General features: G+C 42.7%; 1 protein-coding gene across 5 annotated transcripts; it reads left to right on the forward strand.

The window, feature by feature from the left end:
• Window positions 1–550: 550 nt before the first annotated feature.
• On the forward strand, window positions 551–18,018 carry cmtm4 (CKLF-like MARVEL transmembrane domain containing 4). 5 transcript variants are annotated; one of them, XM_030376859.1, is made up of 6 exons: window positions 551–804; window positions 939–1,039; window positions 1,135–1,328; window positions 9,351–9,527; window positions 14,600–14,698; window positions 15,464–18,018. In XM_030376859.1, the coding sequence occupies exons 2-6, from the start codon at window positions 988–990 to the stop codon at window positions 15,626–15,628; spliced, it is 687 nt and encodes a 228-aa protein (XP_030232719.1). In that variant the 5' UTR covers window positions 551–804; window positions 939–987; the 3' UTR covers window positions 15,629–18,018. The 5 variants fall into 5 exon arrangements, with proteins under 5 accessions (XP_030232719.1, XP_030232718.1, XP_030232720.1 ...); XM_030376858.1 differs by having other exon boundaries at window positions 551–1,039; XM_030376860.1 differs by having other exon boundaries at window positions 939–1,328.
• Window positions 18,019–18,051: the final 33 nt, after the last annotated feature.

Raw genomic sequence — 18,051 nt, forward strand, 5'->3', positions numbered from 1 at the left:
CCTAATAAGTCTAGGCCCACAAAGTTGCAGGAATGCTTAATCAGTTGCATCAAAGTGCACCTGATACAATTCTTAAGTCTCCGTTAATTATGCCATTAATTATAAATAATTAGTGTAAGTTAACCAAAAGACCGCTAGAGGACAGTAAAGCCATCGATGGATTTCAAAAGCAAAACATTAAATATGAGGCAAAACCAAAAGGGTTAGGGTTAGCCTGCTACGCCGTATCAGCGGCGACATCGGCTGAAGCCCTATTTCCGCCACCTCTCCTATCATCCACCTGGTCTTACAAACTCTTTCCACACAACACCGCTGCTTGTGATTTCGCTCCACGCAGCAGTAGGCCTGTCCTGTGTGTTCCACGCACGACCGAGATATGCGGTGGACAGGACTGTTGTCGACGTAGTTGCGAGCAAGTGAAGCTGTTTGGACACGTTGAACAAAGTATCCCCACATGCGCGCGCGCGCACACACACACACACACACACACACACACACACACACACACACACACACACACACACACACACACACACACACACACACACACACACAAGAATGCTCGGGGTTTGGGGCGGAGACAAGACTGCTTCACATCAATCCAAGTAAACGTATTCGTTGTGCGTAACAATAAGTTACCACACAGACTCTTTTATCCGTGTAAGGAAGGCGCGTTTTCTCGGTCCTCCTGGACGGATGGAGTGTGTTTTCACACACATCGGAGACGGATATATCTCAAAGGTAGTTTCGATAGCGAGGTGCCCAGGATACCGTCCATAGTGGAGTGACACTGGAAGCAAACAAGTGAGTGTAACGCGGTTCTAGGTTAAGCGGTTGCCTCGGAGCTCAATCGGCAGCGATAACCCTCTTTATCCAGCACAACACGTTTTAATAACAATTACAACCTTGTTCGGGGGTTCCTTTTGTTTGTATCGCAGGGGAAGGCTATCGAAATATCCTCATTCTTCTGCTCCTCTCCCTGCTTTTATGGAACAGCAGACGCAACGAACGCAAAGCCTTCGCCATAGCGTCGATGCAAGTTAATAAGTGTCTTTAAACCGGACCCTACCGATCTCTTCCACTGCAGTCGAGTTGTAGGCTACCGTGCACCTTGTGACCATCACTCTCCTCAAGGAGGCACCATGCGGACTGGCGCGGAGGCGGAGGGCTTGGATGGCGAGGCCTCCAACGCGTCAATGATCTCTGGGGCCAGCAGCCCCTACCAGCCCACCACCGAGCCCGTGCAAGCCAGAAGCCTGCTGGGGGGGATCAGGTGTGACCTGGAGTACCTCAGGTCGTACCTGGGGATCCTGAAGGTGGTAGAGGTGGTAAGTCAAGTCCCTCTGAGCATTTTGCGTGGCATTAAGATAACGAATGACAAAACCGGTTATGTTGTTATAGGGTTAAAGTATTGCACATATGTTTTTCTAGACATACTAGAATTTGTCCTGTTGCACAAATATGTAAAATAATTCGTTCACTCTTAAAGTTTTGTGATTTAGTGTGGTTTCGTTTGATAATATGTTCATCTATCACAATCTATTACACACTTATTACTACTAGTTGAGTAGTTTTCTCTGTAGGCCTACAGAACTTCACTCTAGGCATTAATTTGTTCATAACTATCTGTTACTTTCCACTCTAACTAGTCACAACATGGGATTGTTTTCCTATAAGGGAATTGAAATTGAAAATGTAATAGACAACAGGCTCTTCTCAGGATTCGGTGTGTTTGTGGTTGGACTTGGAAGACACAGGAGACGAGAGCACATAGTTTTATACCACTTCACCTAAACCAGATGTCTGGATACACAACAAAACCATGACACAGCAGAAGGAATTCTCCAAATAACTATTATAATTCACCAATGCAGGAAGAGTGTGTGTGTGTGTGCGTGGGCGTGTGCGTGCGTGCGTGTGTGCGCGCGTAATATTACAAGTAATATAACACAGTTATATGTGTTAACTGTGTTATATGTTAAGCTGTACGATAATGTGAATAATTCAGGTTGGTAAAGACATTTCCTGGAGAGTGTTCACACAACATTTCCACATGGATCGAAATGAAGGTGGAATCGTCACTCACCATCAGATATCATACTATATAAAAGCCCTGTATCAGCAATGCTGATCTTATGCTTTCGCTTTGTCTTGAGACCACACTTGAATGGTCTAGCTTGCTCTATGTAAACGTTTGTCTTTTTATTTCTGTCATCATTCTGCCTCTACTGCCTGCACAACTTGTGTACTGTAAATATGATAGTTATATAACTAAAATGATTTATTAATAATGATCATAATCACTCCCCTCCTTCTACCTTCATAGGCTGACATGGGCTTACTTTTGTCGGTCAGGTATGACGACTTGTTCCAATATTGACATTTATGATTTCATGTGAGTCATCTGACATGGACATGAACAAAAGCGTTTTAATGTCAAACATCAGAACGGATATCTCCATGCATGGGTTTTAACTCACGAGAAACGCTTACATTTCCATATGGAAAATTGACCCTCCTGCATTTACAGTGCTCATTGGATTCTCTTATCGGCCCATTCGTTGGTTTTGGCTTTAGTGTTGTTTGGTTGAGTTTATGAGCATATTACTGTATAATCATGCTTCCATGGTGGGTATGATGTATGCAAGTTAATCATGATCATTTCACACTTGGAACCTTAGCTATTTTCTAGACATTAATAACGATTGGAATTGTTACAATGGTTCCATGTGTCAGTCTCGGCTTGTCCGATTTAATATGCTTTTTACTTTCTTGTCACTTTCTTGTGTAGTAGTAGTAGTAGAAGTATCATACATACAGCATTTCTACCCTGGTAGTTATTCAATATTGCTTATGAAGTCCAGGACTTCAGTTGATATCATTCATTTATCAGCAATTGATCCAGGTAGGCCTACTCTCTGCGGTTCAGAATGGCTAAGTGGACTCTTTGTGTTCCCACAACCAGAAGACAGTAACCTGAGCAGGGTGTGTTTTTGCCCCAACCCCCCGGTCCAGTCGTTGTATCTGTTTGGGGCCGTCTAACCCAGACCACCCGTTGTCTGTCATTTCCCAATCCAACGGGTGCTGGACCATGGCAGCTAAGCTAGCTGTTCATCAGCAGACACGGTCAAGTTACCCTCTTCTCAGCACTAACATTATTCAGGTTATGTTCGCTGCCTGCGAGTGTACAATAATGAAGATGCCAGATGCTACCAAAACGTCGACGAGTCCTTTAATAGAGACAGACTTTGTGTTCTGTTCTGTTCTGTTCTTCTTCTCTGGTTAGGTTTGTTCTTTACTTTCTTGATTTGTTCGTGTCTGGTCCGATCAATCTGGGCCAGTTTTGGTCTAGGCAAATCTAGTCTATTTTGCTTTGGCAAACATTAAATCCGTAGAGAAATACTGACCGGAAATGTATCCACAAATATCCAGGAAATATATGTATTATTGTTTTAGTCTTTTTGCTTTGAACTTGTATCGCAATTGTCATTGTGACAACTTTGATCATCAATGACTATGAGGCTTTGTACGAGAGTTGTTCTGAAGCGTGCAGTCTCTCAGTTCTACTGTGACCAATAGAGAGCTTATGAGTTCCAGCCCCACTGTCTTTGAACGCCTTTCTGCATCCAGCCTTTGTATCTTTCCAGGTCTGTCTGGGGTATTCACCTGGTGCTCCTCAGGTATAAGCTGCCCTCGAGCAAGGCACTGGCCAATACCTAGAGTTGGTTCTGGGTTCACTGCACTGGGAAGATCTAGACTACACCAAGGGCAGGATAGAAACACAGTATGACAACTTTCATTTGTATAAATCCTGCGTTCATTATGAATGTACAGTACGTCAAGCATATTCTGACAAGGAATTATTTATCTAGGGCTGGTCTATGTGGACCGACCATTCTCCTGTGGTACTTTATTGTACTGCGCGGGCTACTGTAATGGTCAACGGGTAGTCTCGTGGTTAGGAAGTTTGTGTCTCCCAGCGGATGGTCCTGGTTTAAACTCCAAAGTCTGTGGTCGAACATGTAGGCATCCTAGAGATGCATACCTGCTCTTTAATAACACACATCTAATTTTTGTTATTAAGTCACCTAAGGCGTATTCCATCAACCCAGAGCTGTATTTAAAAAAAAAATATATATATATATATATATATATATATATATATAATATAAACTTTTTACTTTCTTTTTTTATACACAAAGCAATTTACTTTACAAGAAAGGAAACATTATAAACATATAGCTCATATTAGTTTACGAAAACAATGGTGGAATCAAGAACCTGATTCTGACTGACCTGGCAACCATGCACATGTTGTAAATGTAATGCTCGGTGTTGCTGAGAGGGCATCAAGCTAGGAGCATGATGCTTGATTCAGCGCAGGCGCTGGTTTGACTGATCCCAAACTGGCAACCGCAATAATGATGATACGGTACATGACGAAGCTAAATGAAGTTTGCTACCTTTGTTCGACATCGCCTTTCTCCCGCTCTCTCCCCCAGGGCCGGTTCTAGCCCCTTGGTAGCCCTAGACGAGATTGAGTTTTGCGCCCCCCGTTCCCATAGCGAGCAGAGCGTTGCCCTGTTAATTGACATTACTTTACTAAACATCACTGAAGACATATATTAACTGATTTACCTTTATTTTGCTTAGCACTTTTTTCAGACACTTATAGCTCTACTATACTACGTTGCAATTAAACAATGTGTGATGCATGGACAACAAACAACAGAAAAGCTCCAGAACATTTTCTACATTCACAACATTCAGACAGTAAAGTAAAAGTAGAAATGTGGGTAAGTGTGTAAGCTTTACTTTGACTGTTTCAGTGAGTATACTTAATAAGTAGTAAAATAATTGTGGCAAACCATGTTCAAAGAGGTACGGATAAAAAACGTAAGGGTTATGAATGCATACAGTTGCTTATTCTTGGCAAAACTACTCAACCACAAAGCAGGGCCCCAAAATGATCCTCCTTAGGGCCCCCAGGTGTACAGGGCCGGCCCTGCATCAACCAAGCTAAAGTTAAAGCCGGGCTTATTTTGCTTAGCCTCGCTACTTTCAGTTTCAGAGTTCCGTTCCATTAACGTGACATGAGGGAACATCCGCTAGGTAACCATGGCAATTTATAGCAAACTAACCTGGTCGGTAGCAGGCTAACTGTCAGGCTCATGGACCTATCAAAGAAGGTCAAGCTTACTTGATCGGTACTTCATAGAGGTCCATAGTCTGAAACAGGTGTAGGTCAGAAGGTTCCGCCAATCTAGGCCTTATGATTTTGTCATAATTTTACATAGGCCTATATGAAGAAAAAACAGCCTATATTTTCACTAAGGGTCTAAGATTAATTGATGCAAATAAAAAAATAAAATGAATTGCTATCTATTGTATCTGTTGATTTTCTCAACACATTTTTATACAGATATGTATTGTAGCACAATAGGGAACCAGCAGTTGGGTGAGTGGTATAGTGCTGGTGCTGTGGTGCGGGCGGCCGGAGTTCGAGTCCTGAGTATGTCATAGAATTCTTGGCGTTGGCTTATTTTTGTAATTCCCTTTATGTCAGAGAAAGTAGGCCTAACAATTTACTTTCTATATAATAAATGTGTCTTACAATTTCCCTAGAACCCAAATATAACTTACATAAACCCATGGTAAACTTTACGTGAATATTAATGTTACTGATGGTGAAGTCTTTGTCATAATGACAAAGACACTGCTGTATGGGAAATTGTCATCCGATACCACTTCTGTTGAGATAAATACTATGGTTAGTCAATTTAGAATATTTTTTTCTGGCTGCATATTTACTAGGCCTATCTCTTCAAGAAAATGGAAAACAAATGGCATGAAAAGTCCTTTGATTTCTCCAGTAATCCTAAAATACTTATTGTGTGGGGATTGTACCCGGATGACCAGGCGCAAGTCCGACATGTTCCCTCAAGACTATCCCTGATTACAAAACCATGGTCCATCTTCAATAAAGAAATGTTACGCTTAATACTACTTATGCATTCAACAGATAAGTGATTTTTTTGCCAGGCGGCCTCCCTGTTTCTTTAATGGTTACAGTGTTCCTTTTTTAGTTATTATATACTTGTACTCCTCATAGACCTCCACAAGCAGCTTCTGTTCACCGCTGGAAAAGATCCCGCTCGGTCCTTATTTGATCCATGATTCGACATTCACGGTTCTGGGCTGGCTACATATCTGCGTGCGCGTAATCCAAGATAACGTTAGCCTGGTTTGAACTAACCTGAGCAAGGTGCGGCTGAATTGGGTTGATGGAATGACTTTATCCTCAAGTGGAAGTTGGTGTAAGTTCTAACATGGCTTAATCAACTAAGCGCCGCCTTCGTTAGCGACTTTGATGAACCACCCCCCATGTCACTGAGTCACTTTGGCATGAAACCGTCTGCTAACGGGCTACATTTTCAACACTGCAGTAATTATTATGTCAGACTGTGTGTCTGTGTCAGTAACACAACAGATGGTCGACCAAAGACCTCAACTGGCGTCCTGTGAAACTAATCCTGTGTGTGTGTGTGTGTGTGTGTGTGTGTGTGTGTGTGTGTGTGTGTGTGTGTGTGTGTGTGTGTGTGTGTGTGTGTGTGTGTGTGTGTGTGTGTGTGTGTGTGTGTGTGGACAGGCGTCTGAGTTTTTGTATGAGATTGATAAGGGGCTTTATCAAGGGAATAGTCCTTCCTAAAGCAAGATTAGTATTAGTAAGATTAGTAAGAATAAATTACTGGGGGACTACTGCTGGTTAGTATTACCAGCAGCAGTATAATGTAATACGATACATAGAGGTTGATAAATAATTATCTACATTATTTCACGTCTCACACACTATGACGTTGCACTACATTTCAATTTTTGCTGCAAAAGGATCTAAGCAGCTCTTCAACACAACACGATTAGTACATATCATGGAGAGAAAATATGTTTTTCAGCTTTTACAGGTTCCCCCTACCCATATATCTATGTTTGAAAGCTTTCGACTATTTATGCACAGTTTAAACAAGGTTGTTGATTTGATGTTTGTCAGGGCTGAAGTCAAACAGTGCAGCCATGAAGAGAAACTTAATTATCTCTGGGTCTTTCCTTTAAAATGTATTTAACACTAACTTCAGTCCAAAGTCACCGGACTTGGGCTAAACTGGTCTGGGCCCATTGTGTGTGTGTGTGTGTGTGTGTGTGTGTGTGTGTGTGTGTGTGTGTGTGTGTGTGTGTGTGTGTGTGTGTGTGTGTGTGTGTGTGTGTGTGTGTGTGTGTGTGTGTGTGTGTGTGTGTGTGTGTGTGTGTGTGGAGAATGGCGGTAATGTGTGTCTTTTTGGAGTAGCCCTACATGGTGGAGAAGCTCCTGAACAGCAGAATTCCTCTCATACTGTGGTCAAGAGCTGGAGAAAGAGGGAGATTGGGAGAGCTAGAGGGAGAGAGAGAGCGAGATGGATGCAGAGCTCCAACTACAACTTATTATCTTTCAATCTTCTCTTCTCTCACTATTTTTAATTATCTCAGGTTTATTCATAATGTAATCATCTACCAGAATCATCTCATTAGTCTATCCATTATCTCCTAATTAACAGTTAAGCACGTTATCTTAATTTAATTCAGATCCTCAGAATGATCTTTCTTTCCCGTTCTTATTCATTGTCTGATAGCTTTGCCATATCGTTATGCCGTTCATAGTTGTCGGCATTATCATACTGATTTTATCAACGCAGCCTTCTAATCACCTGAGAATTCACAATTCCCTCATTAGCTCATTAATATCCCGTATCTTCACTGTCGCAAGGATATTCATAGTTCTATCAGAACTGTATACAGAACTTGGCTGGACAAATTTTCCCAAAGCCAGTTTAGCCGTTCCCTAGTGGCCTCTTCATGCGGTCATTGTCTGTAACTTCGATGTTGTTTCAGTGCTGCCTTGTTGGCATGTGGCCCCTGGAAAGGTGGGCGCATCTTAACCTTAGGAATACTGTAGGTCGAGCCCCCCAAGGTCCTGTTAAGGGTTGAGGCCCCCAGGCCCTGTTGCAGGGGTCTGAAAGATTTGGGGTGGCTGTGGTCTGGAAAAAGTTTTGGTAAATTTTGCCGCAACTTCAAGAGCAATCCTGGGTGCTCCACTGCTATTTACCTAGTTTTAAGTACCGGTAGTTTTAATCTATTCTCACAGTCAGCCTATCCATATGTAAAGTCTGAGACACAGTGTTGATTAACTGTGTAAAGACCACCATGTTGTCAAGAAGAGGTCTTTATTGACCAATCCAGGGCTTACAGGATTTCTCGAAAGTCTGCTGTCCTTGCTCCCCAATGGTGGAAGAGGCGCCCCACAGTACAGGACAGCTGAAACCCTACCCGTCGTATGCCACAGGCTGAAAACTCATCTGTTCAGATTGCTCTGAATGTGACCCAGTTTTTCTTTATTGCACCGTTTGAGGCATTTTGCTTTTGGTGATTTGTATGTACTCGAATGAATCTTCCACTATGGGGATTATATCTTTATCGTTGAATAGTACACTAAATGTAAGTCCCTTTGGACCAAAGCACCAGCTTAATAAATGTTATGTCATTTTTTAATAGTCTAGTATAAATACCTAGATTACAATACAAGTTGTATGGTGACTATGTATCAGACCTTCAGGACGAGTCACATGATGACCTAGTGCTCTGTATCAGACGTTCAGGACGAGTCACATGATGACCTAGTGCTCTGTATCAGACCTTCAGGAAGAGTCACATGATGACCTAGTGCTCTGTATCAGACGTTCAGGACGAGTCACATGATGACCTAGTGCTCTGTATCAGACGTTCAGGACGAGTCACATGATGACCTAGTGCTCTGTATCAGACGTTCAGGACGAGTCACATGGTGACCTAGTGCTCTGTATCAGACCTTCAGGACGAGTCACATGATGACCTAATCCTCTGTATCAGACCTTCAGGACGAGTCACATGATGACCTAGTGCTCTGTATCAGACGTTCAGGACGAGTCACATGATGACCTAGTGCTCTGTATCGGACCTTCAGGACGAGTCACATGATGACCTAGTGCTTTGTGTATCAGACGTTCAGGACGAGTCACATGATGACCTAGTGCTCTTTTTATCAGACCTTCAGGACGAGTCACATGATGACCTAGTGCTCTCTATCAGACGTTCAGGACGAGTCACATGATGACCTAGTGTTCTGCGTATCAAGCTGTTCAGGACGAGTCACATGGCCACATAGAGCTAATGAACGGAGGAGACTGAGATTAGGTTTATAGTAGCTGACTGTAGCTAGTTACATCAATGCTAGCTGTGTCTCGTTCTCTTCATAATGTGCAGTGCTCTCTCGCCCCTGCTAGGTGCTGGCCCTGCTGGGCTTCATCTGCATCGAGACCATCATGCTGTGCTCTCCCTGTGGGGGCGTGTACTTCTTTGAGTTTGTCAGCTGCAGCGCCTTCGTCGTCACCGGGGTCCTCCTCTTCATCTTCAGCCTCAACCTGCACATCAAGGTGCCCCACGTCAACTGGAGTCTCACGGTACGCGTGCACACACACACACACACACACACACACACACACACACACACACACACACACACACAGAAGAATGTGTGTCTGATAGGGGTGTAAGGATACACGTATTTGTTCCGAACCGTCACGGTACAGGCACTTCGGTGCGGTTACAGAGGTGTACCGCGGTGCGTAAATGTGGCGTACACAGCGTTAATATGGCGAATGTAAAGGCATGTTTTGCAATGCAGAATTTAAAACTTGAAGTCGGAGTTCCACCCGGAACGTTTAGTCAAAGTGTACTACTCCGACTCTGTAATCCGACTCCGTAAATACGGAGACCCCTCAGCAGCTCTCCGTTGGGATGTCGGATACGCAATGCAATTCGCCGCCCGATCGATCTTATGTGTTCACTACAAAGCATTTGAGCAGTGTTGCAAATAAACTTCCAAAGCTTTTCAAATCTTATTTGGTGTTTTATTGGTCCTTAAGGTGCAAAGTAGACAATGAGCAAAGTAATTAAGGTGCAAAGTCAAACCGGAGAAGTGATTCAGGAAATGATTTTGTTAGGGGACCAATCACAGCCCTTGCCGTCTCCGTTGCGTCGACCAATAATAGATCCATGACGTCGACGGATAGTTAAAAAATATTGGATGCGCACGTAAGCTACGGAGAGGGTCTCCGACAGGCTCTCCGGCTATGGAGAGGGCTCTCCGTGTCTACGTACAGCACTTTAACATGCAAATGCATTTGAAAAGGCACCATCCAGGTGTTACTATCACCGTTGCTGTGAAAAAACAAAAAAACAAGCTGTCCAAATCCAGCTCACAAATCTATTTCAACAACCCCTGTCTGGGAACTCAGAAATGCAAATGCCATAACCAAGTTTATTGGTGTTCTAACATTAATATGAGATTACCTAGCCTGCCTATCGTCCCCCAGTTGCTAGAAATGGCGTTAGGTGTAAAACGAGCACTAGGTATCCTGCTCCGCCTTTGAAAAATGAAAGCTCAGACGCTCCGATTTTGAATTTGGCCCTATATTTCGTCATAAGGGGCCGTGCAACAATCCCATCTCCTCCATGTCGCGGATCAGTCTACTTCAGATTGATGTGGAAGTGGAAGAACCAGAGACGTCTGAGAACGTGACGCAGTCTGTTGAGATTCATAATATCGTCTGGGGGCACACACAGCTTTTGGCCGTGATAATATATATTATATGATATAGATATCTGAAGGTATCGAAGGGGATGAAGCAGGTCATCCATGTGCAGATGCAGGGGTCCTTAGGCCCTATGCAGTCCGCATATAAAGTTGGTAGAGGTGTGGAGGATGCCACTCTGACGCTGCTGAATTGCCTGTATCCCCACCTTGAGAGCCCCATGTCCCATGCCAGACTTCTTTTTATAGATTTTCCTCTGCTTTCAACACTATACAGCCATACCTTCTTGCTGAGAAGCAAGAAGGTGTGTATTTAAACATGATTTAACATTATTGCTTGGATTTGAGATGTTATGACGCATAGATCACAATCTGTAAGAGTCGGTCCTTTCTGAAGAGCTCAACTCTTCTACAAGTTCACCTCAGGGATGTGTGCTTTCACCCCTCCTATATATTTTTTTGCACACTGAAGGGCTGATTATGGTCCCACGTTCACGCAACAGAAGGGGGTTACGGACCCATTACGTCATTGCGGACCCTCCTTGCATCCACCGCAAAGTGCACCTCCCAAAAATGTTAACCTTCCGTCGAGGCGACTCAGAGTGATTGGTCCACTTACTAAAACCCGACGCAGAACCATAATGTTTCACGACTGCGTCAAAGCGTCTGCGTGGTCATTGCGTTTCGTGAGCGTGGGACCATAATCAGCCCTTGACAGTTGCAGAAGTCAGGAAATAGGCAAAAATAGGCAAATCATCAAGTTTGCTGATGACTCATCAGCAAACCCTCCTCCTAGACCCGCCTCTCTCCTCCTCATTTTTATTAAAGTTAAAGACACCGAAACAGCAAAACATTCCTATTAAAGCACTTTTTTCAGTTTGTGTGTGAAGGTGTCTTCCATATTTTACAATGAAATAAGATATCTGTAGTTAATTATTCTCCCACTCAGGTATGATTAGAACAATCTTTGAAGGCTAGGTGTGTGTTTGCCGTGCTTGTTCAGCCTGTATAATGGCTGATTCATTAATTCCCTCACTCTCCACCTAAAGCTGCTGTGTGAGGTCCCCCCTTCACTGTAAAGCGTCTTTGAGTGTCTAGAAAAGCACTACATAAATTCAATCCTATTTCTTGTTGTTGTGCGTGCTCGCTTGTGGGTCATTCTCAATCTCCCAGTGGACTCTTGTGCGCTGAGGGCCCGTGGTTTGAAAGACTCTCTTCTAATCTGAACGATAGCCTTTCTTGATGCTCAGTAGGGCCTACACCACGCCTCACCCTCCAGTACCACCAAACCTTCTCATTGTGACTTAACCCTGTTAGGCTGGACGCATTTGGGAAGCCTGAAACAAGGAAGCTTTTAACTGGCTGGGCCGGTCTGGTGGGTGTAATGATGGGTGGAGTGCATAGACAATCCTGTTCTACAGCAAAATAACCACCTGCTACTACTAAACCATGATGCTAGCTCTCTGATTGGAAGGCTTTAGTCACAGGAGGGCACTAGTATCTCAAGAAGAACATAGTCATTTTGACAGTCAAAATTAAGAACAAAAGAAGGCTTAGGGGCATACATCAGAATACATTGACACTCAAACAAACACACTGCTCTATCCATACTGGTTTGTGTGTGTGTGTGTGTGTGTGTGTGTGTGTGTGTGTGTGTGTGTGTGTGTGTGTGTGTGTGTGTGTGTGTGTGTGTCTGTGTGTCTGTGTGTCATGTGAGATGGTGTCTATAATGATTCGAGTCACGAGTCACGCATGGGATCACGGGATTTGTTCTCCATTCAGACAGATCATTAACTCTTGCCAGGCCAACATAGACACACAGAAAAATACATACACACACCCCAAGAAACATCCAGGAAGTGAAATAACAGTACAGTAACAGTACAAGCAACTTACCATCCTCCAAACAAACTAAACTAAAAACATCACTGTGGAATCAACATAATTGTTAAAGTAACAACATCTACACCATTTTATGCAATCACAATTTCAAAATCACGACATCACACTACTGTAACGATGCAATCACAATGGCAACAGGGATTAGAATATACTTTAGTTGCCTAGTTGAATGCTCATTACGATGACAAACTAAATGCATCACCACAGAGAAATATATGGAACACATGAAACCTTTAATAGTTAAAACTCTGAATCCCTAATCCCGCAACCCCCTTACCTCCATAAATTCTGAATCAACCACACACCATCCTGCTCTTACCCTTTCTCTGCACATTCCTTCGTAGATTTTATATTTCTTTGCGGTCTACAGTAGTAGTAGTATATTTGAAAATGTTACCCTGAAGGAATATGAAACTGTAGTATTTCAACTGAAATAATTATATTACAGTGTGTTGAATATTTGATAGGTCTGAAGGAGATGGTGACACACTGGGGAGCAATGTGAGATCAAAGAGTGTGGGCCCTATCTTGCATCCGGCGCAATTGACTTTCTCACTGGCGCATGTGTCGTTGCTAGTTTGCAACAGGCGCAGAGCGTTCTTTTCCCTCCTGCGCCACGCGTCAGTAAATTGGGAATGATCTTGCGCCCCAAGGGGCGGTTCGGCGAAAGGAGGAGGCGTGTTCTGGCGCTAACGTTCCCTGGTGCTATTTTGCAGTTTCAGAACCCACTTGCGCCACAAACCAGGAAATATCTGGTTTAAAGTCAGTGGCGCGTTGTTCAGATGCTATTTTAAGGGTGCATGCATAATGTTGCTTGTGCACCTGTCGCATACACTTTGCTTCTCTCATCTACCTAGCCACACATTCTTGGTAAATTATTTGGGAAAATAACAGCTGATTCAGCGGTAATAAGTTGCACTTTTAAATCAATGCATCTGCAAACACTGTACAGCAAGCACATATTTTCTTGACACAGACCATAACTTTAAGGATTGATGAGTATTGGATCATGAGAAAACATTGTTTTAGCGCGAGTGAGTGTTAAAAAAATTAATGAATGTGGGCGTGCGTGTGTGCGTCCATCTGTTTAAACACACGCAAACTAAACACGGAACGCATAATACAGTCAATGGCAATGTATATTAACAGGGGGACACATGCATATTAGGAACACAAGTCGATAGCGATAATGCATACAATACTGATAAGAAACTATGTCTATAATGTATTGCGTATATCATTAAATAGAACCACAGTTACCGCATCTCATATGTTTGTTTTCTTTGCAAAAATGTATTTGAGGACTCAGTATTTCTGAAGTTGTGGAAGGAAAACTTATTTCAAGTCTGTATCAGGCCATATTATTTGGCAATAAACTGAGCCATTTGAAGTTTGAAATTCATGCGCATCTGTCTCATCGGAGACTTCAGACGCGCTGTCAAAATATCAACTCGTCAGATTCAAATGCGCTCATGGCTCTTAAAGGGGATGGGAGCTGGCACTCTCATTGGTTTATTGCACGTTACGCCCAAACCTCACCTACGGGTAATTAGGCTACTTCAGACCAACCCTTTTTAGATTTGTGCCGGGCGCAAGAATCACTTTTGCGACATCGCCATAGAACCGCCCACAAAGCTACTTGCGCTTGGCGCTTCTCACTTGCGTATTAGACCGTTGAAATAGGGCCCTGTGTGTTTGTGTGTGTGTGTGTGTGTGTGTTTGTGTGGAAGTATCCCTCCCTCCGAACTCAGTCACACACACACACACACACACACACACACACACACACACACACACACACACACACACACACACACACACACACACACACACACAGTGTTATTGACCTGGATTCAACAGTAAGATACAGGAAGGCAAAGAATGTAGAATTAATTTGTGTGTTTGCATCAAGTGGTGTTCAAACAAAAACACAAAGCAGAAACAGCCAACTTTCTATTCACAGACAAAAGCATGGTTGGAAACAATATTCAAAGCTGGAAATGAAATTACAACGTGTTTAAAATGTTTTGTGTGTAGGACCTGGTCAACACAGGGGCTTGTACCCTCTTCTTCTTCCTCGCCTCGTTGGTCCTTGCCTGCATCAACCACGGGACTAGCGCTGAGATCGCAGCTGTGGTGAGTAATAATGACAATAATCATCCTAATAATTAGAATAAGAAGCGCTTTACATGAGTACCAGATATATCAATTCTTAATAAAAACAAGGCAAATTGAAAACACCTTAAAGCCTATAAATAAAGACAGAAAAGGATCCCAGAGAGGTGAGGCGAGTAACATGTTAAACATAGTAGGGGGGTGATATTATGCCACCAGCTGTGTGTGTGGTAAGCCATTACAAGCCATTTGGAAATTTGCCTTTTCCTGTGTTTTAGTGACATCACAAAGTGGGAGTGTCCACCTAGATTTATGACGGATAAGCAACATTTGCTTCAGTCACACTGGTTAGGATGGTGGACTTATCTATCCGTCATATATCTAGGTGGACACTCCCACTTTGTGATTTCAATAAATCACAGGAAAAGGCAAATTTTCAAACGGCTTGTAATGGCTTACCACATCACACCTGGTGGCGTAACGTCACCTCTTTAAAGAAGGTTTATTTTCAGGTAGGCTATAGAAAACCGTAGTGATGGAGTCACAGATCCGAACAGAGATCCTACTCTTGTCAAAATGTACCTAGACTGGTCTAGTTTAGCTTATCTTAAACTCTATATTTATCCATTGTAGTTTAGTCTGAACTGGGGTAAATCCAGTCTCGCCTGGTCTAGTCTTGACAAATAACTGCAGAAAAAACTGAATGAAACCTCAAGATTTGTATCAGTTGTTTATATGCTTCCTATTGCTTCCCCTGGTTAAACATGTGGGTCTTCCTTCCACCAGGTGTTTGGCTTCTTGGTCACGTGTGTGTACGGCCTCAACTCCTTCCTGGCTGTCAGGAAGTGGCGCCGTGGCGACAGTGGCCAGGGGGTAACGACAAGCAGCGAGTATACACGTGCGCGCACGGCCTCTCGCGGCGAGGTGGAGACGCGGCCAGAGCTAGCATGAGATGGACAACCCGAACACGCATGTAACCACGGCGACCGCAGGGGGGGATATAGCGAGCGACGGACCGCTGCCGGTACCATGGAAACGATGGTTTGTGTGTAACGGTCTGAGAACTTAAGGACCTTGGTAACCTGTTCCAAGACGACTCCTCCCTGTTCCACCCTTTCACCTCCTCACACCTCCTAATGGGGACCACACACACACACACACACACACACACACACACACACACACACACACACACACACACACACACACACACACACACACACACACACACACACACACACACACACGCACGCACCCAAAGACTTAATCAACACTCAAGCACAGAGTGGTGTGTGTTGAGTGAAGAAGCTGAGCTGTTAGATACTTAGTGCGGGGGTGAAGGGAACCCTACGTGTGGGGGATGTGTACAAAGAGACCAAAGCAACGGAGCAGTTTATACGACCCTTAATGATCACTTTGATTTATTGATTACCTGGCTACCACCGTGGGTGTCTTTGCCTCGTATCATATATTTTTTAATTGTTTTGTTTCGCTGAAGAGACAAGTTTGGTGTAAGATGAACTTCGGTCTGCGGGTAGAGCTATGCTAACAGTGTTAACAGTATAGCAACATGGCTACATGGTGCGTTATTCTGTGTCATGCTACATACAGCCGTCCAATGACAACACAGCGCTGAAGCAGTAAGCTCCAGGGACTTTATACTGGACTGAACATTGGGCCTGCAATGCTCACTAACTACGACTGCTAGCTCCTGGCTAATGGTCAGATAGTTCTGTTATGAATGAGATAGGAGAAGAGCGATATTAAGATATGTGTTTTGTTTTACACAAACAAAACTACACTTATGAAGTTGTTTGGTTTGTATGTTTATGTCATTGTTGTGGGTTTTCCTGACTGGGTTAAATGTAAAGGGATGATGTAAGCTACGGTAAATATTCGTAGACTAAGCTTCATAGACAGGGTCTGAAAGCAATAACAGGAATTCATTGGTTTAAGAATGAAATATATGACATAGACAATCCTCAGACCAAAATCTACTGTGACTGCCCTAAAGTTGTATATTTGTACACAACAAAGTATATTCCTATATTAAGCTGCTCTCAATTGCAAAATCAAAATTTTAAAAACATGAAAAAAAGAATGGGCCGGACGGATCCACAGGCAGTCCAAGGATCATTTGATGAAGTTATGGGGAATCATTGATTCAACTTTACAGTTTAATGAGTGTTGTGAAATTCACTACAGTTGAACCGGGGGCCTTTGGAATATAACAGAATGATTGACACAGTACAATTGAAAACATCACCTGGCTGTATGTTTCCCAGGTAATAAACACATTCTGGTTAAAAGACAGTTGAACATCAAGTCACAGAGTGCCTCCACCGTTAACCTCAGATATTTAACTGCCTTCCCAAATAGTAAATTTATATCAGTTAATGAATGAACTAATTAACTCACTAACTGATTAACAGGTTATCAACTAATTAGCGTTGTGTGTGTTGCAGATTAGTGTGTGTTTATTATCCAAGTGATGGATAATCGGGTAACTATGGGAATCAAGAGTTTAAAGTACCGTACATGAATCTCCTTTGAAACAGAATTATCTGTCAGTATATTTTCAGGCATCAACTATCTAGAGTCACAAGACACACTTCACATTGTAAAGGTTTCCTAAGTGACCTACTTAAATCCACTAAACACAACTTGTTTCATTCAGTTAGTCCGCTAGATAGTCTACTGAGTCTTTGCTAGAACAATGGAAGGAATGTAGACCTTCTTGTGTGTCTGATGTATCCACAGAGAAATGTCAACAATCGTATCATTCAATGCCAGAGATTTTTGAAGTTCTTTGAGGCTTATGTGTCTTTATGCTGTTAGGTCAAGGGTGTTAATGCTACATGGATAATCTAGCGCTCTCTGCTTGTCGTTTGTGGTAATGCAGCTACACTGAGCAATATCGACCTACGTGAAGGCTTAGGTAAATTAATTGGTTTGTTCTTAATAAAGGATTTGATACAAATTTAAAAACGACGTGTTTATTTAAATATATTATCTTCAGTTGATTAAATATATATATATATATCGTCTTGACATTGACCTATTATTTGTTTTTTATTATTAATTTCATATCTTAAATTCCAATATTTTATCCTTGATCCTTGTCATTCCAATTCTATAAATGGTTGTTTTAGTTAGGTGTGGAAACAATATTCCTTTACATATTGAACTATACCAGCTCTGCCTATAAAATACAATGTGTGGAACTCAATTAACTGATCATTATGATGATGTATTTATGAAAGCATTTTGTTTTGAGAGAGGCCATTTCTAATTGAATCTGAATGTCCTCCAATTAACACAATAAAAAAGTAAAGAGGAAAGCGGTAGAAATGTCTTTTTTCCTCAAACGAAGG

The sequence above is a fragment of the Gadus morhua genome, chromosome 14 (genome assembly GCF_902167405.1).
Source record: "Gadus morhua chromosome 14, gadMor3.0, whole genome shotgun sequence".
Lineage (NCBI taxonomy): Eukaryota > Metazoa > Chordata > Actinopteri > Gadiformes > Gadidae > Gadus > Gadus morhua.

Coding starts and splice junctions, on each gene's coding strand:
- cmtm4 (XM_030376858.1), top strand. CDS start 988: ATGGAACAGCAGACGCAACGAACGCAAAGCCTTCGCCATAGCGTCGAT. Junction 1,329..9,350: donor TCCTGAAGGTGGTAGAGGTG/GTAAGTCAAGTC, acceptor CGCCCCTGCTAG/GTGCTGGCCCTGCTGGGCTT. Junction 14,699..15,463: donor GCGCTGAGATCGCAGCTGTG/GTGAGTAATAAT, acceptor TCCTTCCACCAG/GTGTTTGGCTTCTTGGTCAC.